The 25,126-nt window shown below is 53.2% G+C and overlaps 2 protein-coding genes across 4 annotated transcripts in view; one reads left to right on the forward strand and one right to left on the reverse strand.

Moving 5' to 3' along the window:
* Positions 1 to 737: 737 nt before the first annotated feature.
* FAM151A (family with sequence similarity 151 member A) lies at positions 738 to 14,298 on the forward strand (the record flags this gene model as incomplete). Its single annotated transcript, XM_081306894.1, has 8 exons — positions 738 to 864; positions 2,511 to 2,654; positions 8,042 to 8,194; positions 9,209 to 9,368; positions 11,244 to 11,468; positions 12,226 to 12,365; positions 13,024 to 13,167; positions 13,625 to 14,298. 8 exons carry the CDS (start codon positions 738 to 740, stop codon positions 14,296 to 14,298), a joined length of 1,767 nt encoding a protein of 588 aa, XP_081163020.1.
* Positions 14,284 to 25,126, reverse strand: part of ACOT11 (acyl-CoA thioesterase 11) — a 44,753-nt gene continuing 33,910 nt past the window's right edge. For all 3 annotated transcript variants that reach the window (XM_081306890.1, XM_081306891.1, XM_081306889.1), the window contains 10 exons: positions 24,461 to 24,617; positions 23,206 to 23,325; positions 22,429 to 22,573; positions 21,254 to 21,309; positions 19,694 to 19,760; positions 19,296 to 19,379; positions 18,542 to 18,675; positions 16,138 to 16,269; positions 15,421 to 15,547; positions 14,284 to 14,576 (listed from right to left, as the gene is read on the reverse strand). In XM_081306890.1, coding sequence (XP_081163016.1) covers positions 14,421 to 14,576; positions 15,421 to 15,547; positions 16,138 to 16,269; positions 18,542 to 18,675; positions 19,296 to 19,379; positions 19,694 to 19,760; positions 21,254 to 21,309; positions 22,429 to 22,573; positions 23,206 to 23,325; positions 24,461 to 24,617 — 1,178 coding nt within the window. In that variant the 3' untranslated portion in view covers positions 14,284 to 14,420. The remainder of the gene's footprint in view (positions 14,577 to 15,420; positions 15,548 to 16,137; positions 16,270 to 18,541; positions 18,676 to 19,295; positions 19,380 to 19,693; positions 19,761 to 21,253; positions 21,310 to 22,428; positions 22,574 to 23,205; positions 23,326 to 24,460; positions 24,618 to 25,126) is intronic.

Below are 25,126 nucleotides of genomic sequence, written 5' to 3' on the forward strand. Positions count from 1 at the left end.
CCTGAAATAGGGGCAGTCTCTAAATTTGCTTCGCATCCTGGAGCCCCTAGAGCTCCCTCTGCAAGAGAAGGGGACCCAGCCCACTGCCCATGGACTTCCATGCAGGAAGGTGCAGGAGTGTCCTGCAGAACTATCAGTTTTGATCCCAGTTCAATCTACCAGCTGTACTCTTAGATAAAAGGAAAATTTATGTCACTCGGGCAGATTTAATCTCTCCTTGTCACAAACCCTTCCCTGACCCAGGGATTTTCTGGGGCAGGGCAGAAAGTCCTAGAGTAAGAAGAGAAAAGGCCATTACGAATCACCACAGGGACAGAATGAGGCCAGGAGCAGGACAGATGTTTGCCCTAAACCACCAGGAAAACTAGGTTGAGCTGGACTAGATCTCTGGCCTTCCAACCCCTAGGCAGGAGCCACAGGCAGGGGTGAGGGCCCAGGCCATGTCCTTCATTACCTATTATTGTGCTCAAAGTTCATTTGGGGGATGGCAGGATTTTCTGCTTGACCTGTTAAGATGCAGGGAGGGTGAGGGGAAGAGGAGTAGGGCGGGGAGGGAGGAGGGATTTAAGGAGCTGTCTCCAGGCTGGGATATCCAGGACTGCAGGAGCCGGCCAAGTCTGGAGGAGCATTAGGTGCTGTTGGATCTCCTGCCTCCCACCCAATCTCAGCGGTGGGGAGTCTCAGGGACTCTGGGCTGTGAGGAGTAGGGAAGGGAACACTCTCTAGAAAGGGTCAGCATGGCCTGCAGGAAGAGCTGCTCCGAGCATCCGACCAAGTGGGTCCTTGCCGGCAGTGCCAGTGTGGCTCTGCTGTTCACCATTGGGATGGTCCTGGGCTTCACCCTGCAGCGGGGCACTCGGTCAGGTAAGAGTCATCCTGCAGCCACACAGTTGGTCTCCCCATTGCTGTCCTTCCTTGTTCCCACCAAGGCTGTCCTACCAACGGCTGATCAGATCTTTTCCTGTCCCTTATTCCAACTAAACTCACCCCCACCCACAGCTCTAGCTGCCTCTTCCATACCCCAGCCCTACCAAGACTTCAACCCTGGTGGAGGGTCCCACTGATTTTCTTTCCCCTGAAGACCACCAAACCTCAGCCTTCAGCCCAGACCTCCCTCCTTTGCCCTCAGATGTGTATTCCCTCTTGGGAATTTTGTGGGCTCCTCAAACTCAACAGTCTGGGCTGAACTCAGCCTCTCCCTGCCTCCCTCCCTCTCCTTATCCCTTTCTTGGTGAACCTGGGGGAGCCTCCACATTCTCTGAGCCTGGTGCCCATGCCCGGCTCCTGAACCTTGAGGGCTCTGCCTTCCACCCTCTACCCTCCCCGCAGCCCCGCCTCTGAGACCTCTGATCTCCTGGACCCTGCAGTGGCCTCCCCTTCCTACGAAGTCCCTCTGCCACTAGCTTGCTCTTGCCAGTACCTGTCCCTCTCTGCAGCCAGCAAGCTTTTTCTTTTTTCTTTTTTTAATTTATATATGACAGCAGAATGCATTTCAACTCTTATTACACATATAGAGCTCAATTTTTCATATCTCTGGTTGTATACATAGTATATTCACACCAATTCATATCTTCATACATGTACTTTGGATAAATAATGATCATCACATTCCACCATCATTAATTACCCCTGACCCCTCCCTTCCCCTCCCACCCCTCTGCCCTATCTAGAGTTTGTCTATTCCTTCCATGCTCCTGCTCTCTATCCCACTATGAATCAGCCTCCTTATATCAAAGAAAACATTCTGCATTTGGGTTTTTGGGATTGGCTAACTTCACTTAGCATTATCTTCTCTAACTGCATCCATTTACCTGCAAATGCCATGATTTTATTCTCTTTTATTGCTGAGTAGTATTCCATTGTGTATATAGGCCACATTTTTTTATCCATTCATCTATTGAAGGGCATCTGGGTTGGTTCCACAATTTAGCTATTGTGAATTGTGCTGCTATAAACATTGGTGTGGCTGTGTCCCTGTAGTATGCTGTTTTAAGTCCTTTGGTTATAGACCCAGGAGAGGGATTGAGCCAGCGACCTTGTTCTAAACAACCCACTCACTCCCTGCCCCCCAGGACCCACCCCACTCCTTTGCTGGCATCTAAGACCTTTCACCACCTGCCTGTAGCCCTCTTCTCCAGCCTTCCTGGCCTGTCTCCATCTGTAGTAGGCCAGTGGCCATTCCTTTAAACAACCATGCTTTCCCATGGCCGAGCCTTCATGTCTGTTGTTCTTTCTGTCTGTTCTTTCCCCATTTTCTGTCAAACATACATCCATCCTTCAAGGCCCCTTGAATGTCCCCTTCTCTGTGAACTCCCTCTCTCTCTGCCCCAGGCAGCACCAGAGCCTCCATGGCCCCAGAATCCTGTGCCTTTCCCTCTCTGGCAGCACCAGGGACTGTGTGCCTCACAGTCCCCTGCAGCACATGGTGGGAGTCCAGGGAGGGTTGGGGGTGACAGGTGTGTTGGGCTGAGGCTAGGATAGACAGTAACAGCTCCTGGCATTCACTCCAGGCTGTGAGCAGGACGTCTGCCGCCCCGACGCGGACATGCTGGAGTACCTGCTGAGCCTGGGGCAGATCAGTCACCTGGATGGCCTGTCAGTCACCTGGTACCACGCAGCCAACAGCCAGGAAGAGATGAAGGCTGCCCTGAGCAGTAAGTCCAGTTGCCAGAACTAGGGCAGGCCAGGGGGGGCACGGTGGAGGAAAGGGAGGAGGGCAGAGGGGAGGCTGAGAAGCCATGGTCACTGCGGCCTTAGAATGGCCATCTTTGTGTTCTTGTCATACTCCACCTGGGGAAGTGGGGCCCTGGACACTGAGGAACTGGCTCCAACTAGTGCAGCTCCAAGCCTGGGATTCGGAGCAGATGTCTGATTCCAAAGTCTCCACTGTACTGCCCTCTGTCCCTTGGCCTGTCAGATGCCCCCTCCTAAGGAGGCCTTTGCCCTCAAGTCTAAGGAAGCCAGAGATCTGAATTGGAATCCTGGAGCTACTAAAATGAATGGTGAACACCTGAGCAGCTTATGTGACTCCTCTGAGTCTCAGATGCAAAATGATTATGGGTGACCAGTCAGCTGCCACTCAGGTGGGACCCACATATCCACATCACACAGGGGTTCTCCAGGGAACACTGTGCAGCCCTCTTCATGGGCACCATTTTATAGAAGAAAAATGGAGACTCAGAGAAGTCCCATGACTTACTCTAGTAAGTCCCATGACTTACTCTAGGCTGTGCTGTCAGAAAGTGGTTAGGGAGTGGAGGAGCCTGGGGCGGCAGCCCCACAGGGCATGCCCAAGCCACTGTACTTGATCCCTGAGTCAACGAGGAAACACTCTCTGTCCTTCAGGACATTTTGGGAAGCTCAATAGAAAATGTTGTCAAAGTGCTGGTGCTTTAAGCTGTAAGAGATGAAGTCTTCAGAAGACACAGGGTACTGACCCGACCCCCAGGGTTTCTGACTCAGTGGTTCTAGGGTGGGGCCCGAGAAGTTGCCTCTCCCACAAGTTTCTAGGTGAGGTTTTTGCTGTTGGATGCAGGACTGCACTTTGAGAACTGTGGCCCAAGAAAAACCTTCCAATTTCAGATGAGGAAACAGGTGTGGAGTGGGAGAAGGTCTTGTCCAAGGTCACACAGTGGGTCTGAAGCAGAGTGAGGCCTGGAGCCAGCCTCTAATGCCTGCAGGTTCCTCACGCCTGTGGGCTTAAGATTAAAGCCTGGGAAATGTTTAATGAATGAATGAATGAATGAGGAGAGGTGGGAAGGGAGGACTTTCCAGATGAGGCAGGCTGGGTGGGGAAGTTTGTGGCTGCTCCCAGATCTTCTCTGTCCTGGAGGCTAATTGCCACTCCTTGGTGACTAGGAGAACAAAGAGCCCTCTGCCCTGAGATCCAAGCCAGAGAAGTACTCATCCAGGGAGAAAAATACTGAGGGAATGGAAAAAAGGACCTGCCACCCCCAGGTTCTTCCCCGCTCAGCCCTGGCACTGGTAGGAACCATCAAGGCCCCGCCAAGGCAGGACCTTAGTTGACAAGATAGCCAAGCGCCCCAAGCAGGCCCTGCCACCAGCAGGGAATTGCACAGGCTCCCCTTAGCTTAGCTCCAGGGGTCCAGAGAAGCCCCAGGCCTCCTTTCCTCCCGAGGATTCTGCCAGGTCCCTGCGTAGACCTCTGGAGGAGGGTATTGCCTTCCTAAAGGGGAGCTGCTATAGAGGTGGGCTGGTGAAACCATCTTGGATGTAACTGGTCATCTGTGTGGAGAGGAGACCTGGAAGGCAGGCAGAAGTGGGCTCTAATTTTCCCTTGGCCATTTATCAGCAGAGTGATTTGGGACAAGTGACTTCACTAGTCTACAGCTAAGCTCCCCACTCTGTACAGTGTAGGCCCATAAGGTGATCATCCAAGCCAGGGCACGTTTGGCTGCGAACGAGGTCAGGATTGGGAATTATGCTGAGCAATAGAAGTAAACCAGGGGGTCCCAGGTTACCTTAGGTAAGTGAGCTACCCTGTGCAAATAATAATTAACACTTGGTGAACACTAACCAGGGTCATTTTACTACTTAATTCTTATAGATGAGGTAACCAGCTCAGGGGTCAGAGAAACTGCCCAGGGTTCCACAGCTGGCCAGTGTGAGGGCTGGGGCTGGAAGGCAGTGGTGTGGATTGGGGGTCTGCACACCCAGCCGCCATGCTGTCCTTCCTCAATGCCTAACCCTCCTGGCCCAGGGAAGGTAGGTAAAGGACTTGAGAACTGCAGGTCCCCTTCCCTCTGGAGAGCAGCATCCTTCACTCTGATGGCAACCCCCTGAGGACCCGGGGTCCTACTGTGGCCACAGGAACCCCATCCTGCCCTCGTCTCTCTTGTCCCTTTTTGTTCCCACTCCCCAAGCAAGACAGCCCTTGGAAAGCATGACACAACTTTTTTTTTTTTTTTTTGGTGGGGGCAGGATACCAGGGATTGAACTCAGGGGCACCTCCCCAGCCCTATTTTGTATTTCATTTAGAGATAGGGTCTCATTGAGTTGCTTAGTGCCTCACTTTTGCTAAGGCTGACTTTGAAGTAGTCATCCTCCTGCCTCAGCCTCCCGGGCCGCTGGGATTACAAGAGGTATGTCACCGCTCCCAGCCAATTTTTAAGGGAGAAGATTTCTCAGGAAGAAGCTGGTCCAGGCAGTGATTACGAGGAGGCCAATTAGGTTCAGAGTGCAATTTCCACCAGTATTTTGTCCCATCTGCTGAGTATTTGTGTGGACCCGACCCGGAGGAAGAATGAGGAGTCAGCCATGGTCTGTCTTTAAGATGCTCCTGGGGTCTCAAGGGAAGGTCACTGGGATGCAGAAACATGGCTCCCCCAACCCTACCCTGCTTCCTCCTATGGCACCTCTACTTCCACCAGACCAGAACTGGCCCCAGTGAAATAGGGGAGGGACCTCGGTGCTCACCTCTGAAGCCATCCTCTTATCTCCAGGTGCACCTTGGGCCTGGCTTCCCTAGGCCTCATGGAGCCCCAAAACCTTTGACCCCTCTCACTGCATTCCCAAGTGGCCAAAAGTTAAGATACAAAAGGACTTTGTGTTTCCGTCACAAAGTCCATCTTCACAACACTCACAAAGCCCTTCACAGATCCTAATCAGCTCTGGGGCCATATCTTGTGTTCTGGAGCTGGGAAGTCCCTTCTCACTGATGAGAGCAGCAGGGTCCTAGTCACCTCGAAGCACCAGGTATAACTCAAGGATGGAATGGGCTGATGTAAGAAGTGCTGGCAGCAGCCCATGGTCAGTGACCTCCATCCTGGAAACCTAGACACCTGGTTTAGACAAATCTGCTGAAATTCTCCAGGGCATTGGGTGACCTCTCTCGCATCTCCCTGGGCCTGGGCAGGCTGTTCTTGACTTTGCCATTAATGCACTCAGCCCGTCATTCAACACCCATCTTTGAAGCACTTTCTTAGTCCTGGTTCCCTCTAGGCACCAGGAATTCGAGGGATGGTCAGTTCCCACCCAGACCCTGTTGTCACAGAAGTGATACTCAGGAGGGCTGGCACCGGGTGAGCAAGAGCACCGCCCTGGCTGAGCACGCAAAGGAGAAGGTGGTCTTCCTGGCAGCATGGAGCAGACTGGGGCTCCCTGAGGAAGTGATGTTTTCCCCCCACCCTGGGTGAGAGGTGTGGAGGGAAGAGGGTTGCAAGGTAGCAGCCACATCTAAGAACCCAGAGACGGGAAAGACGAGACAAGCTAGAGTCTTGCCACTCAAAGTGTGGTCCAGGGACCAGCAGCATGGACCTCTTGGGGGAGCATGTTAGAGATGCAGAATCTTGGTGCTGCCCCACATCCACTGATCAGAACCTACATTTTAACAGTTCCTGGATGATTTCTGTGCATGTTAAAGTTGGAAAAAGTGGAGTGGCTGGAACCCAAGGCAAGAGGGAGGGAGAGAGACCTGAGATAAACTGGAAAATGTGTCAGGGTCTGGTCATGAAGGCTGCAAAGATGGCCTTACAGAGTTTGGATCTGAATCTCAGGAATATGGGTGGATTTTTAGTGAGTTTTTTAATTTATTTTTTATCAGGATGATGATGTGGTCAGGTAGGTGTTTAGAACACTCTGTAGAGAAGAGGCTTGGAGGGCTGGGGTTGTGGCTCAGTGGTAGAGTGCTTGCCTAGCATGTGCAAGGCCCTGGTTTTAATCCTCAACACCACATACAATAAATAAAATAAAAGTTTGTGTCCAACTACAACTAAGGAAAAAATAAATATTAAAAAAGAGAGAAGAGGCTTGGAGCCATGCTAGAGGGATCAAAAGCAGTCAGGCTCAGTACACTGGAGAAAGGCCCCTGCCAACATTAGTTGCCTGTGATATTGTGGAAGCTGGACTTGAATCCCCCCTCAGTCCACTACACTTCCCAAACTCAAGCACCCCTTGCATGGTCTTCAGAGACTTTTAGAAAGGCCTGAGCCCCTACTAGATGAACTCTCAAAGACAGGGATCCGAGAATATTCTCCTGATGGAGTTAACCTTGTGAAATTAAAAGATAAAAATAACAATGCTCAGTGCTGATAGGTATGTAGGTGAGGGAGGCCATCTCTGTTCTCTAGGTGAAACATGAAGCAGAACAGCCTCTCTGGAACGTAACTTGATAATATGGTCTTGTAAATGATCCTTTATTGGGCTGTAGCTCACTGGTGCTTGCCTAGCATTTTTGAGGAACCAGGTTCAATCATATATATTTAAGTATCTGGCATTTATATATTATATATGTGTGTGTTTGTACATAGGTGTGTGTGTGTGTGTGTGTGTTTATACCAGATATATATATATATATATATATATATATATATATATATATATATATCCTGTTTTATCCTGTTTTGGCCTGCACTCAGATCCTATAAGGAGGGATCAGAAAATCTTGGCAAAAAATTAGAAACAATCAAAATGATTCAGGGGTGGGGGGGATGGTAAATCACATCATAGTGAATACCCTCAACAAGTTATTTTGACTAGTTTTGTTGTTGCTTTTGTTTTTCTTTTTTTGGGGGGGAGGGGAGGACTAGGGATTAACCCAGTGGTGCTTTCCTACTGAGCTACATCCACAGCCCTTTCTATTTGTTCATTTTTATTTTGAAACAGTCTCACCAAGTTGCTTAGGGCCTCTCTAAGTTTCTGAGCTTTCTAAGTTGCTCAGGCTGACCTCCAATTTATAATGCTCTTGCCTCAGCCTCCCGAGGCTCTGGAATTACAGGTGTGCACCACTGTACCCAGTTTTGTTTTAATGAGATGTAAAGAAGATTGTGAAAATATCTCATAATGTTACAAGAAAAAAAAAAACCAAAAATTATAAATGCAAGGTAGTTTCAACTTTGCAAAAATTACCCATAGGCAAAAATGAAAGAAAATCCATTAAAACATGAACTATGATGGAAATGTGGCTAACTATTTCCCTCTGCGGTTTTTCTGTATTTTCAAATGTTCTATAACAAATGTATAATGCCCTTATGATGAGAAAAAATGTTTTTAAAAACTGAATTGTGTTCTGACCCTGAAACAGGCAACGCCATGGTCTTGGAGGCAGATGTTACTGTCCATGGGCTCAATACCGCGAATGAGACAGGGGTCCCCATCATGGCCCATCCCCCTGCCATCTACAGTGACAACACCCTGCAGCAGTGGCTGGAGACAGTGCTAGCCTCTTCCCTGAAGGGTATGTGCACCCTGGACCCCTCCTCAGCACCCCAGCACTCTGATCCTGGGGAGGGGTCCTCACAAGTTGCTCAGTGAAGACTGGGTGAGGTGGGGAAGTAAAGGTGCATGTCCAGGTGTCCTCTCCTGGACACACGGGCGAGATGAGGTGCCAGAGCAGTGCAGAGCAAACTACAAAGTGCCCCTTGTGTTCAGGGCATCCCCTCCTGTATCCACAATACTGGATGCAAGATGTTCAGAGCTGAACTTCACACCTGCCCCCATGTCACAGTGTCAGGTACCCTCAGAACCCAGGCACCCTCCTAGTGTCTCCCTCTCCCCCACCCTCCACTCAGCTGCTGCATCTGCGAATTTGATCTCCAGCCCCAGCCCTGTCATCCCTCTCCTGGACCTCCTTCCTCACTGGTTCCTGTCCCAAACTCAGTCCCTCTGGCCTTCCCTTGCCTACTGAGTGCTCGTGTGCACGTGCATGTGCGCTCTCTCTCTCTCTCTCTCTCACACACACACACACACACACACACACACACACACACTGTGACCATTCCAAAAGGCCAGTATTTTCATAACATTTCCCTGCTTTGACCCTCAATGGCTCCCCATTATCTTGGCCTGGCTTTCAATATCTTTTCTAATTGTCCAGCCCCACCTCCTCACCACCCTGAATGAGATGGGCTTCCATTTGCATTGCCTGACGGTGCCTAGATGCTCCCTCAAACACCCCTCCTGGCAGCCACGCCACTTCCCTGCAGGCCCTGGTAGTTCAGAGCCTCTGAGCCTGTTCAGGAATCCCCAGGCCCGGGCCTTAGCTAGCCTCTGCTTCCGCCCCACAGTGGGTGGGACTCACTGCTCTAGAGGCGAGCCCTTCTCTGGGTTGGCTCTGTTTAAAAGACAGTCCTCACACCCAGCCACCATCTGCCCTGTCTTTCCACCTTCCCGAACCTCCACCACACACAGACCCTACCTGCTGGCTCAGCCACATCTTCCAGTTCCCCAAGCCCTTGCCTCCTCCTCACAGGTATCAAACTGGACTTCAAGAGCCTCAAGGCCGTGGGCCCCTCCCTGGACCTCCTACAGCAGCTGACAGAAGCCGGAAAAGTCCAGAGGCCCGTGTGGCTCAATGCTGACATTCTAAGGGGCCCCAATGTGCCCCTCCCAATAGAGGTCAATGCCACACAGTAAGTGTTCACCTCTCCCCCAGCTGCATCCAGCCCTCTTCTGTCAACACCTTGCATGGAAGGAGAACTTAGGGAACCTTCCTTGAGTCTGCCTTCAGTCCACCATGTAATCTCACCTGAGTCTTTGCATATGTTCTTCCCTCTGTCTTGAGTGCCTTTCCCCGTTTTTGGAAGAACTTCTGCCCAGTCACTACCATCTCCTGAAACATACCTGACTTCCCAGGCTGCTGAGAGGCTTCCTCTGGGGCCCACAGTTCCCAAATTTCTTCCTAACACAGCCCCAATCTCATTGGGTGATCACCGTTCACAGGTTTTCACCCCCACTGTGGACTCCCAGGGGGCAGACAGGGCCAAGCTCAGGACTTGGCTGCAAGAAAAGTATAAAACATTGGCTCCATCCTAGTCCCCCTGCACCTCCTTCCACTAACAGTCCTGGGTCACCAGCTGCAGAGTGTGCAGTGGGTTGCAAAGGAGGTTTGTGTGGAAGGAAGGGATGTCCTTAACTTGGTCCTTAAGCAGGCAGCACTGCTAGGTGAGGAATGGGTTTTCCTCCCCATTCTACAGATGTGAAAAAAATCACAGAAATTGAGGCTCAACTTGTTGAATGTTTATTGCACATCCCAGGCACTGTTTTAAGCACTTTACTTGAAGAATACCACTTAACGCTTGCAATGAGAATGAGGTAGGTGCTATCGCCTTGGGTTTACAGACATAGGAACTATCTTATGGAAGTCAAATGACCTGCCTACATCTATTAGTAGCAAGCAGAGATTCAAACCTAGGCCTTTGTCGTTCTAAGCTCCATGCTCTTTACCTTCCATTTCTCTCTCACCCCATCTGTGCATCTAACCATCCATCCAACGTTTATAGTATGTCTCCAACTGGGACACTTGGAAAGTAGCAGTTTGAAAATGTAGTCAATAGACCCAGAGAAATATGGTTAGTCTTCTTGGAGTGTTGATTTTACTCATGATGTGGGCGGGGGGAGGGATTGTTTGCATGTTAAAATTTACATAAGAGCATTTTTTTTTGTACCAGGGATTGAACCCAGGGACACTTCACCACTGAGCCACATTCCAGTCCTTTTTATATTTTATTTGGAGACAGGATATAATTAAATTCCTGAGGCCTCACTAAGTTTCTGAGGCTGGGTTTTTTTTTTTTAATATTTTGTTTTTTAGTTGTAGTTCAACACAGTACTTTCATTTTATTTTTATGTGGCGCTGAGGATCGAACCCAGCGTTCTGCACGTACTAGGCGAGCACTCTACCGCTGAGCCACAACCCCAGCCCCCTGAGGCCGGCTTTGAACTCACGATCTTCCTGCCTCAACCTCCCAGTCTCTGAGATGACAGGCGTGTGCTACCACACCTGGCTTAAAAGCAAAATTTGAAAAAAATAAAATAAGTCTGAAATTTGCCAGGTGTTGTGACATATGCCTATAATCCCAGAAGCTCAGGAAGCTAAGCCAGGAGTATCACAAACTCGAGGCCAGCCTTGGCAACTTAGTGAGACCCTATCTGAAAATACAGAATTAAATTAAAAAGGAAAGGAGATGTAGATGATTGATTGAGAGCCCCTGGGTTCAATCGCGAGTACAGAGAAGAAGAAGCCCTTCCTTTTCAGAAGTGAGGCTGTTATTTGAGAATCAGAGGTTGACCAGCCCCAGGTCAGAGTCAGGGCCTGAGCCCAGACTTCCCTGGCTCCAGAGTGCGTGCCCCACTTGTGGGTCTGTGAACAAGTCACTCTGTTCTTCAGGCTCTGCAGCCGCCCTCCTGTCACAGGCCCCGCCACTTCCTCTCGCTGTGATGAGGACACAAGAGAAGAGGACAGGACCAGTGTGGCTCTGAAAGACCAGTGTCTCCCTTCTCTGCAGGTTCCTGGCACTGGTCCAGGAGAAGTATCCTCAAGCCACCTTGTCTCCAGGCTGGACCACCCTCTATGTGCCCCTGTTCCCAAACAGCACCTACACCCAAGCCATGGTGGAGAAGATGCAGGAGCTGGTGGGAGCGCTGCCACAGAGGGTCACCTTCCCTGTGCGGGCTGTCATGGTGCGGGCTGCCTGGCCCCACTTCAGCTGGCTGCTGGGCCAGTCGGAAAGGTGAAACCCTATAGCTGCTCTCACGCCCCTGCTGGTTCCAAACCCACCTCCGGGATTAGATGCCGGGGGAAGATCCCTGATCCCGACCTTTAGGCTAGAAAGTCCTAAAGATCATCTTATCCAACCCTACTGGTGCTCCCACCTACAATGTCCCTGTCTTTTATTTGTATACCTCTGGTGACGGGCTGCTCACTACTTCCTGGGGGTGGGGAGGGCAGGTTTCCATTGGTGGGTAACTGTCTGCCTGTTAACAAATGTTTATTCTGAGATGAGACAGAATCCATCTCCCGGCAGCTTCCTCCCATAGGCCACCTATGCCCCTGGGGCTGCAGAGATTACACCTACAACCTCTGCCCAGAATAGCCCTATAGGGCTCAAGGGACCTCCCACCCTACCCTGCAGCCAGCTCTCAGCCACCCATCCCTCCCTTTCTCAGCCCTTCCCCACAAAAGTCCCAAGGTGGCCCACTTCCCTCTTCACACTTGACCTCCTCCCCACACCTTGCTCTCTGTCCTTGTCTCTTTCCTAAGGCAGAGCTCGAAAATAGGCACTCTGAGTGGACAGCTCCTCTGTCCTTCCAGACTTTGGCTTGCAGTTACCCCCAGGAATGGGCAGTGCTCAGGGAGGAGGGGCTGTGTGACACTGGAGGACTGATGCCCCACCCTTGGGCCCAGCCAGCCTCTGGTTCTGAGCACAGGAGGGGAGCCAAGGGTCTTGCTGGGCCCAGACTGGCACTGAGCCAGCTGTCTGGGCCCAGGTACAGCCTGACACTGTGGCAGGGCACCTCCGACCCCGTGTCAGTGGATGATCTCCTCTACATCCGGGACAACACGGCCGCCCACCAAGTCTACTATGACCTCTTTGAGCCTGTCCTGTCACAGTTCAAGCAGCAGGCCTGTAAGGAAGGAGCCTGGGGAGGGTGGTGTGGGTTGTATACTGCATAGGGCAGCCCCTGGGTGGGCCCTGGAGCAGAGCTGGGGGGAAGTGACATCAGAAGGTGAAGATCCTGGGTGGAATAGGAGGAGAGATTCTGCTATTGCAACTTAGCCCCGGGATGGCATTCTATTTAAGTGTCATATTCATGAAGCCAGAGTTCCAATTTATAGGTAGGGAAACAGGTGTAAACAGTTACAGAGTTTATATGTCATCAGATCTTATCAAGGCAGAGCTCTTATCAGAACTCAGCAAATTCCAACCCTATAGACTTTCCATGTAGCACAGTCTCTCTGTGGGTGAGACTTAATAACCCAGATGCTACTGTGCATATTTGCTCCCTTGACCCTGCAGCTGAGTGGTCACAGGGGGTCCCATCAGTCCACATTCCCACTGTGGGAGCTACCTAAGTGAGAGGGAGGATACGAGCTGTGGGTACAGCTAGCTCTGGTTCCATCCAGTTCCAATCCAGTAACCGCTGAAGGACCTTGGGCAAATCACTTCTCCTAGTCTATCAAAGCGGGGAGATGACAGCAAGAGTCTTGGAATATGGTAGAATCAGGGCATATAGAAGGCACTCTGAATGGTTGCCACTTCATCTCAACAATTTTGGACCCCACAGTAAATACCACAAGGAAACGAATGTACTACAGCGGGAGCAGCCTGATCCCTGTTCTCCAGCCACCCGCGGGTGATGGTCTGGGCGTGGAGTGGCTGCTTCCAGAAGTGCAAGGCAATGGCAGAACAGCAATGATCACGCTCCCTGGTAAGTCTGTCTACAGCCCTGGTACCCCTAGCTGACCTGCAAGGGTGTCCTTTACCAGTGGACCTTGGACCTCGGTTACCATGGCAACATGGGCCCTTGTAAGCCACACACTGGATACAAAGTAGGGTGGGGCCAGGGGAGTGCGGTAGTCTCAAGAGCACCAGCTTCCTGGCCTTCAGACCAGCGCTCTTGAGTCCTCAGTCACATGATGTTAGAGGAGGAGCTGGCATCTGCCCCAGGTCTATGTCACAAGTAAAGGCCAAGAGCTGAGCTGGCAGCTTATCACTTTAGTCTTGACAAGTACCCGACACCACAATTGGAACCCAGAACAAGGTTAGAGGATTCCACAGAGGCCAGGCCGTCCCCATAGCCACACCCCCACCCCACCCCGTGCCCTTTTAACAAGAGATTCTGGCTCCCGTGGGAATCTGAGACCAGCCATGGTTGCCTCTTCCAGACAGAGAAGGCGTGATCTTTCTGGACGTTGGTCTCCAGGGAACTGCAGCCGGGGACCCTGTGCCCATCGTCCATGCCCCAAGCAGCGCTGCCCTGACACTGGAGTCATGCCTGCTGCAGCTGGCCACGCGCCCTGGGCGCTGGGGCCTCCACGTGCACATAGCAGAGCCCGCAGCCCTCCGTCCGTCCCTGGCCATCCTGGCACATCTCTCAGCCCTTGGCCACCTGCCTCGGCCTGTGTGGGTCGGGGCCACAATCTCATATGGGAGTTTTGTGGTCCCTGGCCACACGGCTGGCAAAGAGTTCCTGAAGGCTGTGGCTGAGGTGTTCCCCCATGTGACCGTGGCACCCAGCTGGCCCGAGGAGGTGCTAGGCAGTGGCTATGGGGAACAGCTGCTCATGGATATGCTGGAGCTCTGCCAGGGACTCAGGCAACCTGTGTCCTTCCAGTTGCAAGCCAGGCCACTGGACCAGAGCATGGTGGGAGCCGTGGCCAGGCTGCTGGCAGCCTCCCCCCGGGCCACCGTCACAGTGCAGCACAGCCCCACTGGGAGCAGCTGTTCAGCTGTGTGGGCAGGGCTACTGGCAGCCAGTGGGGTGGACAGGACCAGAGTCTACTGCAGGCCCCCCCAGGGGTACCACAAGGACTCGTGGGCAGATGTTGGCAGAAACTGACCACCCAGTGGTCCTGGGCCAGCCAACTCCTAGGTCCAGGCTTCACTGCAGGAGGCAGGAGGAATAAATGCCTCTGCCTTCCTCCACGCACGGCACAGTCCTCGGGGCAGCTGGAGGGGAGCCTAGAGGGTCTGGAGGCTGGGGGCCAGGTCATTGCGATTGTCCAGGAGGAAGCGTTCACAAGCCTTGAAGGTGGTGTAGAACTCAGAGGAGAGGCCGGACACGTTGGTGGTCACATAGTTGAGGAAGTCTGGGCTGACCTGGTTGTAGTAGGACACCTGTAGGGTGGGAAGCCATGCTCAGGGAAGCAGAGAAGGGTGAGGGGCATGGCCTACCCCTGGGCATGAGGCGGGGGTGGGGAGAGTCGCCTTCTGGGAGAGCAGCAGATACAGCCCAGCTCCGTGGAGTCTTGAAGGTCAGTTGATAGGCATGACCTTCTCCAGCCGGTTTCCCCTGACCCTTCTCAGGGTGCTGACAACCCTGGCTACCAGTCACCACCCACTGTACTGTCATTGGGCATCTTTTCCCTCAGTTATGTGGCATTCAGGGAAGGGACTAGGTCTCCAGAACCTCCTACAGAATCCCCCTTAAATAAAGGTGCTCTGGGGCTGCAGAGAAACGTTGGACTTCGGCCTGGAGCATGGCCCCCCTGAGTCTGTTGGCTCAAGTGTGTTGATGTAGCCAACAATGGCTGAGGCTCACCAGACTGGAGCTGCAGGGCCCCACAGGAGCTGGAAGCTGGTGTGGGAGCTTCAGTCCCCCCTTTCTCGGCCTCCTCCTCACCTTTTCAATTAACGCGGACTGCCTTGCTGAGTTTTATGGGCCTCAGAGCCATATAAAGCCTTCCCAGACAAGAAGTATACAAGTAAATAAATAATGAGATGAATTTTTAGATCAGAACCCAGCCTTCTGCTGTCGGCATCCTGAGCTTTCTCCAGGCTCTCACTTAGTCGCACCCATCAGATCTTAATGCAGCTTCCTTTCCAGCCTCCAATACTCTGAGGCTCCCCCAGGTTGGGAGAGGGAGGATGCTGGAAGGGGACCCAGGTCTGGACTTGTCCTGGCCCAGCAGCATTGAGCTCAGTATAGTTCAAAAAAATGCTGTTGGACGCCAGGCCTCACCTTGGTCAACTGGTCCCCCTCGCGCCAGAGGCAGAAGCCTGAGCAGAGGGTCTCCGCACGACGGTACTCTGGTGTCTCGCAGTGCATGGGCAGCGTGACTGACCTCATCGCAATGACATAGGGGTCCCTGGAGTGGAGGGAAGCGGAGGGGGCAGAGATCAGCCACAGAAGGGAGGGTCCACCCCATCCCCCAAGCCTGAGCTTTGGCTCCAGGCCAGGCTGGGGAGAAGAGGCAGCTACACCACCCGCTGGGGGGTCGCCTGGAAAAGTCCCTCCACTGTGGACAGGCAGGGGGAGAGCCGCATGTGATTTTATTCATCCTCCTGCCCCTGTCTAGAGCAGAAGGGATACCACTATCTTGGCCTCCCCACCAGTGGCAGAGCTGACAGGCTCATGGCCCTCCAGTCACAAAGAGGAGAGTCCAAGGAGTGCGTGTGAGAAGTGCCTTGTCCAGAGCCTTGAGTGTGGCAACTTTGGCCACCCAGGCCACAGAGGGCCCTGCTTTAGGGCAGAGGTGACTCAAGATGAAGTGTGGGCCTTCATTTCCCATCTTACCCACAGTAAAACCATGGCAGCCCAGAAAAATCTAGTGGGGCCTGGATCCCACAACCAATGGGAAGCAGAGTCTAACTCCAGGATGATGCTCCCTCCCCAGGGAGGGGGACGAGGCCTCCCCAGCTGGCCTCCTTATTGCATCCCCAGAAGGTAGGCACCTACCCATTGTCACAAGGCTTGCGCCGTGAAGCCAGGATCACAAAGTCCTGGGGCTTGGCATCACGACCAAGGGCAGGGCTGATGATGTGGTAGATGGCATCGTCCTCGTCCACCTGTTGCACTAGTTCCACGCTCCTGGGGGAGGCCAGAGCTCAGGGCCCAGGGAGCCACACCCGCTCCCATGGGACAGTGGGTCTGCTGGGCCCCACATGCCACAGCTGCCCTCAGCACCATCTGTGATGGAGAATTCTTTCCCTGCACTAGTCAGCAGGACCCAGACAGAGGGCCTGAAGGCCTAGCCAAGGACACATGCAGGCACAGGCACATTCACACAGACACACAAGCAAATACACAGGGACAAAGCCACGTATAAACCCATTCACACGTGACAGACACGGGTAGATAACTGAACACGCATCTGTTTACATCTATATGTCCCACAGAGGTATGAAGGCTTGGTAGTTGTGGTTTATTTTTAGTGTGTACCCACTGTGTGCCAGGTACTATTTTCAGGGATACATGCATATTATGTCTCTGGCATAGCCTTGTGCAGTGGGCACCCTCAGAATCCCCACGTTATAGACGAGGGGCTGAGACAGGACAATCACCTGTCCCTAACTGTAGAGCTAAGAGGGACACAGGGCTGGGATGTTCAGCCTCCAGGCAGAGAACTGTAACCCCAGGCATACGGCACACACATACCCAGGTACATGCATACAGGCTCACGTCAACACACAGGAGAACCACACAGATATGTACAGCCATGTCCAGACCGGCCACCTCCCTGGCTCTCCCCCTACACTGGGAGGCTGTCTTGGGAGTGGGATAGCTGTGGGCAGGGGAAAGGGAAACAGGCTGGAGATTCTCTTTACCCTCAGGGGACTCTCCACCCTGACCCCAGATGCCATCAAGTATCAAGATTCCATATGATCACTAGCCCACCTCCTCCAACACCCCACCTCCCCACATCCACCACCCACCAGCTCTCAGTCTCCCAGAGTGCACCCAGCAGGCCTGGGCTCTTTAGAGTAGCACTACCCTTCCCGTGAAGAGATCTTCAGCAGGTTCGATGCTGCCAAGCAGGCCAGACTGGGGCAGGCAGACCAGGTAGGAAGGGGAAAGCCAAGTTGTCTTAAGTCAACTGTGATAGGTACAGCTCAGTGGTAAAGCATTTGCCTAGCATGCATGAGGCCCTGGGTTTGGCCCCCAGCATCAAGAAAACAAAAAATCAACTTGCCAAATGACAGTTCCCTGTATTGCCAGACACACAGACCCTCCTTATGGAGGCTCCTCATGTAAGTCATTGGAGAGGTGACCAAAGACCCCCAGACCTAGGGTGTTTGCATAACAGAAAATGCTTTGAGGGTCTTGAAGAAAACACAAGTTTAAACATTAACTTTCCTATATTGAGCACTGACATTTTGGCTATTTTCCTAAAAAATATTTATCTTCCCTGACTAAATTCAAGAAGATATATAAAAAATCAGGCACTCTTGCCCCTCCCAGGAGCCCTGCACTAGGAGTTCTAAGTCTTTTTCTCACCTTCCTTTTTCCAAAAGATTCCTGCTTGCTTGAGGGGAAAAAAAAAAGATACACGAAGAATCAGTAAATTTGGGGAACAAATGTATTCAAAGGAATAACATTCATAGTCAATCACTATATTTAAAAGTAACATTGGTAAGGCATGGTGGTGCACACCTGTAATCCCAACGGCTTGGGTGCTGAGGCAGGAGGATCGTGAGTTCAAAGCCAGCCTCAGCAACTTAGCAAAGACTTAAGCAACTCAGTGAGACCCTGTCTCCAAATAAAATACAAAAACAGGGCTGGGAATGTGGCTCAGTGGTTGAGTGCCCCTGAGTTCAATCCCTGGTGTCAATAAATAAAAGTAACATTCACATACATACTTAAAAAAATTGACAAACTAAATTCTGCAAGTTGGCCACTTTACTTAGATGGTCTAAACATGGGAGGGAGCCCCACCCACCCCTCAGCCTCCCAACCTCATTCCAAGCAATCCCTGGGCCCCTTTGGAGCAGAACTCCACAGAATGTGGTTTGAATATCCTCTGAGTATAAATCCATGATTCCCATTCCAAGTACCCATATTAAGAGGGAGGAAACTGAGGCCCAGAAAGGAAATGGGTCCCCAAGTCACACAGCTAGTTAAGGCAGAAACAGGACTTAAATCCAGGCCCCCAAGTCCAATCCCAGGCTCCGTCTCTTCCCTGAGAGCTAAAAATGCCTATGACTCTGACTCTACCTAACATGACTACAATCTCCCACCACACCCCTAGTTCCCACTGAAGGCCAGCAGGGGGGAGCATGAGGTGGGACAGCTCCACAGGAGATACCATATCCCACCCCAGTCCTGAGAAGGGACCCAGCCTGGCTAGCTCCCAGGCCCTCACCGGTAGTGCTTGTCCCACTCCGGCCTGCGCTGCAGGTCTGAGAGCAGCAGGAAGGCCTGGGCTGCATCCACGTGCACCACCATCTCCAGATGGAAGGAGAAAAACTTGTCTTCCTCCAGGCTATACAGGCGGACCTGCATGGACCAAGGGCAGCCTCAGCCCTGCACCTCCTCCCCAGACTGTGCTGGGTGATAGGGTGCTGCCTGGGATGCTGGGGGCAGGGGCTGAAAGCTCAGGGTGGCCACTGACTCGCTGTGTGACTGTGAACTGGCGCTTAAACCTCTCTCAGCCTCAGCTGCATCCCACAGAATGGATCCCTGATCAAAGTCAGCACAAAGGGACCGAGTGCCTGAGGCAGCAATGCAGGGGCTCCTCAGAGCCAGGTGTCCCTGTGACTCCTTGCATCACCGGTGGGCAATTGATTTGTCCAAGGTGTAGGTAAGTGTGGCAGAGCTCAGATGCTACTCCACTTCCCTCATCCCCGCGGTGACTCACTATAGAAGGGGCAGAGGGAGGGAGGGGTGTTGGGTAGAGAGCAGCAGACACGCAGGCAGGAGGGAAGGGCTGGGGCTTCTCTGCTCCAGGCCCTGGGGACAGGCTCGTTTCTAGAACTGGGTTGGTTTCATGGTGTCACTGAATTGCTTTGAAGAAATCCCCTTCTGCCATAAGTGGCCTGAGAGGTCCTGTCACCAGCCACCAGCCTCCTCTGGCCACTCAGAAGGGAGAGAAAACATGGGTGGGCAGGGTCAGCTACCTGACTGATCTCCGAGGACAGCACCCAGTCGTCCTTGGCCATGAGCATCTTCAGGGAGGACACGTTGTTGTAGCTCAGGTACACCTAGGAAGAGCACACAGAGGCTGCCCTCCCCTCCTGAGGCTCCTGGGTCAAGGCTGCACTGGCATGGGAGAGCCTGAGGAGAGCCTGAGGCCTTGGGGAAGGAAGTGCAGGCTGGTTCTGACCCAGACAAGTTGCTCTCAGGCCTCAGCACCCTTCCTCCAAGCAGGGCACCTAGGCAAGCCCCTCGAAGACCATCCCTCTGAGCAAGGCGTCAGCCTCCCAAGTCCCTGTTCCCTTCAGGTCTCCTTCCAATAGGGAGGGTGAGGGGACCCTGGTGGGCCTGAGGGCTGTCCTCTTGGAGCAGAGAGCCTTACCTGGTTGCTAGGGTCCCAGGGAACAGAGAGGGGCATCTCCGCCTGCTTGCAGGACACAATGTACTTCCTGGGAGGGAGGGAAGAAGAGGCCATCACCCTCCACAGACTTCATAGCCACCTGCCAGGCCCTGTGCAGAGCCCAGGGGGTCAGGCACTCCTGTCCTGTCTGGCTAGGGAGACTGGACTGTGCGTCACCAAGACAAGAGCATCCGAGAGCTCAGGACCTCAGCCAGGCCCCAAAGAGCTAGAGGGGACCAGGCTGTGAGGGAGAGCAGGGTTTAGGGCTCTGTCCCCATGTCTCTGCTGAGCAACTCCACCCTAGGCCTCTGTGTACTCCTCTGTGAAATGGGATCAATAGTCACACCTGCCTTGTGGGACTTTACAGGAGAACATTGGCATATGGCGAGCATGCCACCAAGGGCCACTTTCTTATTAGCCATGGCCTGTGACCCACTTGTGACCTCCTGGCCTTACAGCACTCAGTGTATAAAGTGCTGCTCTGCAGGCAGTCACACCAGGGTCCCGTCACTAGCAATGATGCCCCCTCTCAGAAACTTTTTTTCTTTCTGTTTTCTTGCTTTCTTTCTATTTTTTATTTTTTTCCAATACTGGTGATTGACTCCCAGAGCTCTCTACCACTGAGCCACATCCCTACCCCTTTTTTATTTTGTTTGTTTTTTTTTTTTTTTATTTTGGGGAGACACTGGGAATTGAACCCATGGGGCACTCAACCACTGAACCACATCCCCAGCCCTATTTTGTATTTTATTTAGAGACAGGGTTTCACTGAGTTGCTTAGCACCTTGCTTTTGCTGAGGCTGGCTTTGAACTTGTGATCCTCCTGCCTCAGCCTCCCAAGCCACTGGGATTATAGGTGAGTGCCACTGTGCCCAGAAGGTTGTGTTTTGTTTGTTTGTTTGTTTGTTTGTTTGTTTTGGTAATTGAACCCTGGGGCTCTCTACCACTGAGCTATATCCCCAGTCCTTTTATATATATATATATATATATATTTTTTTTTTTTTTTTTTGAGACAGGGTCTTGCTAAGTTGCCCATGTTGGGCTCAAATTTGAGATCCCCCCAGCCTCCCAGTCACTGGGATTACAGGCATGTGCCACCATGCTCAGCTAAATCTTTCTTCATCTGACACACAGGCCTCAGGGTTGATGGGATGAATAAAGGATTTAAAATCATCCAGGCCTGGGGCTGGAGTTGTAGTTCAGTGGTAGAGTACACTTGGTTAGATTCTCAGCACCGCATATAAATAAGTAAATAAAATAAAGGTCTATCAACAACTAAAAAATATATTTTAAAAAAATCACCTCAGGCCTGGCTAGGTTCAAATGCAGACTACAGTGGCACCTATCTCTGTCCCTGGGATCAAGCCACCTAACCCCTATGTCCCCAATGTCCTTACCCCTACAAAAATGGGTCATAAGACCACTATATAAATGAGGCCAAAATAAAAGCCTTAGCCCATGAGCAGCCTTGAGGGAAGTCAAGTGTCCTGGGGTCGGTGGAGCAGCACAGAACCCTGAAACTTGCCAGGAGCGCCCCCTCACCTGTCCAGGCGGATCTTCTTCCTGGCACTGGCCTCTCTGTACCGTCGCTCGCCCTCCTGGGAAGGAAGCAGGGACAGGTGTGGGGTGGGTGGCACAACCAGCTAACCCCAACTCTGCCCCTAACTGTCCCCAGGGCCAGGAGAGGCCTTGGAGCCTAAAGTGGAGCTCATGTCTCACGGGGGCAGCCAGAATTAAAAGATCGTAGCCAGGAAAGTGAGAGGGCACTGGGCCGCAGCTCCAGGCCTCCGTGAATGGCCTTGGGGACGCCATCTCCCCTCACTGGGCCTGTTTCCTCCTCTGGGAGATATGGATCCTTAGAGGGCACCTGCACTGGTCACGTTTACTGGGTACTTGCTGTGAACCAGCTGCTGGCCCACAGACTCTCCCTGCAATGCCATCCACTCTTACAGCAGCCCCAAGTCCACCCATTTTACATAGGAGGAAACTGATCCTCAGAGCTGTGTGGCTGCCCACGGTCTCGGGATCCGGGGAGATCAGAGCTCAGATGGCTTGCCCTGGAGCCCACCTCCTAAGTCCCCACTCGTGAGCACCAAAGGCCGCAGCCCCCACCCCAGGCTGGACCCCCACCCCCAGCTACTCCTGCCTGCCTGCTCCCTGCGGCAGGGGACCTTCTTGGAAAGACCGGGTGGCCACTACAAGGTCACCACCTGGTCCATAAGAAGCACAAGCAGCATTTTTGGACAGCCTTTGAGCCCAGGCCCCTGACCCTCACTCACCCTGTGCCTCTCACTCCCCTGTCCCCTCACCCTGACATCTCTGAATACTTCCAGGCTTAGCCAGGCACCCTGTGAGCCCCACAGCCCTGGGAGGCAGGGAACACAGACACACCCATTTTATAGATGGGGGCTGAAAGCTTAGGAGGCCACCCATGAGAATGTGACAAGGTGAGGTTCTGACCCAAATGCCAGGCCTCTTCCCAATTCTGCAGGCGCTTGCAGGACCATGAACACCTGACACCAGCCAGACCCATACACCCAATCCAAGTCCTGCCCAGTGTGCCTTTTCCTCAGGGACACCCCAGAGTCATGGCCAGGGCGCTCAGAGCTGGCTGGGCCCCAGCAGAGCACCAGGGCCGGGTCCCTCAGTCCCCAGGCCTGTCAGAGGCAGAGAAGAGGGGAGGGAGCTCATGGGGGGCATGGTGCTGCCCAGCTTACCCCAGGCTGAGGCCGAATCCAGGGCAGCATCTGGGGCTGGTCATCTGCGTCCAGGACCACAAAGGTCATGAAGGCGCTGTTGATGTGCCGCCGGTGGGTCTCAGCCTCCTGGCGATAGGCCTCCACGCACACGCCCACCTCCATGCTGAGGGGGAAGGGTCGGCTGCCATGCTGGACGGAACTTCCCAGCCATGCCCCTCCCCAGCAAGTGCGCATACACACACACACACACACACACACACACACACACACGGTGCACAGAGTCCCACTGGCAGGAACCTAGAAGTGTCCCCTTCCATCACTGATTACAGAGTGTTTACAGGGCACAGAGCACCGGGCCCAGCCTGTGAGACACAGAAATGGACAGTCCTGTCCAGTCAGTGCCTCGTGGGCTCACAGCAGGGGAGGAGCCTACAAACACAGAAGCAGTCCTAAAAGGTCACGTCAGACCTCAAGGGTCAGTGTGAGAGGTGGAGATGGATCACCTCGCTAGAGGAAATGCCCATTCTACAGATTTCCCAGGCGTTCTTGCAGCCAGGCGCTACCAGCTCAGTCACTGCTACCCACGTGCTGCCCAGGACCCTTGACCCTACAGAGTGGGCAGCAGGGGAGCTTCCAGAGGAGGGAACACTGGCACTACACTTGGGTGAGGTGGAGGGACTGGCAGCCAGGTAGGGTCTAGATCCAGTTCACAGGGTGAAAGTCTTGGAAGGTTTGCACGAAGCTCCTCTGTGGGGTCAGGGAGCACCCTCAGCCCCACCCAGCCCAGCTCCTCACCTATGCTTGAAGGCGTTGTTCACGATGGCCTTGAGCACCAGACGGTCTCCAACCTGGGACGGGCCTCGGAAGTGGAACATCTCGATAGCCTTCAGTGTGGGGTGCCCACGGCAGAGCCGGCTGAGGGGCAGGGAGTGAGGAGACAGGAGACATGTCCCTCAGGGCTTCAGCCACTGGCTTGTGCCAGCCTGAGCACGTCCCCACACCCAGACTCATCCTGGGACCAGAGTACCACCCTCTAACCCAACCCAGAGACAGTTCTGCACTGAGTTCCATTTCACAGCTTAGAATACTGAGGTCCATGTGAGTGGCTGGAAGGAGCTGAGTTTAGGAGATAGAAGAAAGCGCCTTCCTCATCTTCCTCCCAACATTTACCTTAGTACCTGCTAAGCCCCTCTGTCCCAGAGTTGTCATTCAAGAGTCCACTAAGGCACTCTTCCTCCAAGAAGCCCTTCCTGACCATCCAAACTCTCCCTCTCGTCTGAGACCTCATTGCACTCAAAGTCAAGAACTGTCCCAAATGGTACCGCTTAAGTACCTCTCCCCCCCAGGTTAACACAGAGAAGGGCCACCTGAGCCAGGTTCTAAGGATGAGGAAGAGTCAGCCTGGGGGAGGGCATGGGCTGGGAGGACACTCCTGGCAGAGGGGACAACAAGTATGTTCGGAAAGATATGAGGGTGTCCACTAGTGAATGTCAGTTACCAAAACTATTAAAAAAAACACACACACACAAAATTGATATTTAGAGTAGAACAAGCCCCGGGAGGTACAGGGGTTACAGGAGACAGCAACTGTTATCACCACCAGGAAGAAGGAAACAGGCAGAGGTGGCTTTGAGGGGGAGGTGGCAGGTTAACAAAGCACCATGGGGGCTGTGTGGCAGGAGGCCACACCAGGATTGGAGCCAGGGGCCAGGAACGCGGAGCATGGGAACAGTAACAGCGATGGCTTGATTTAAAGGGAGTGGAAATTGTTGGGAAAAGCGGGCAGGGCCAGACCAAGGGGAGGCTGCTGGGCCTGGCCAGGACTGGTGTCTCCCAGGAGTCCAGGGGGAACGAGGTGGACTCTATGAGTGGAGGAAAGAATGGTCAGCTCGCAGGAAACCCTTTCTCTCTGGTTCTCCAAAAACCCTGGGTCACCCTAATGAAGAGCCAAGCTTCTGAGGCCTTGCTTGGCAGGGCCAGCAAGTGTCCCCAGCCAAGGGAGCATCAAGGGGAGAAGGAGCAGGGAGGCAAGCAGAGCCCAGGCCCCCACCTGGCTGCAATGGTAGCCACATTCTCCATCCAGGCCATGATCTGACCCCCAAAGGTGTTGCCCTGGTGGTTGGCATGGGGGGGCAGAACCAGCTCCACACTCTCCACGCGGGTCTTCTCAGCCGGCACCATGCAGCTGCAGTCCCTGCTGTCCAGATCTGGCCAGGGAGTGGGCAGGGGGAAGGAGGCAGGGAGGTGAGGAGGCCACCAAGACGTACCCCTGCAGCCCTGGGATCCCCACTCTACCCTGCTGCAGCCACCCAGGATCTTTAATCTGTTTAGCAACAGGGAAATGGGTGCAGGTGTTCCTGGGTGAGAGGTGGAAGATCACTGAGGTCACTGATATGAGCCTGTCTCAGGGAAGAGACCGGAACACCTGGTCTGAACCCCACACCCCACACAGGCTGTATGACCTTGGGCAAATCAAGGACCCGCATGGACCTCAGCTGCTCCATCTGTGAAGGGCAGGTGTCAACCCACCCCACCGTCTGAAGGTGAACTGTGATGGTGGTTATAAAGGGCTCGGCTCCAAACTCAGTGGATACACCTCAGAAAGAGAAGCTCTTCCCACCTCTGTCCTGTCCATTCCCTGTCCCTTGCAGCCACAGCCTTAGGATGCCCTCAGTAGCAGGGGCCAGAGTGTGAGGGGGGCCTCGGGCTCCTGGGC

The sequence above is a fragment of the Spermophilus citellus genome, assembly GCF_964194105.1.
Source record: "Spermophilus citellus genome assembly, chromosome: 9".
NCBI classification, from domain to species: Eukaryota; Metazoa; Chordata; class Mammalia; order Rodentia; family Sciuridae; genus Spermophilus; species Spermophilus citellus.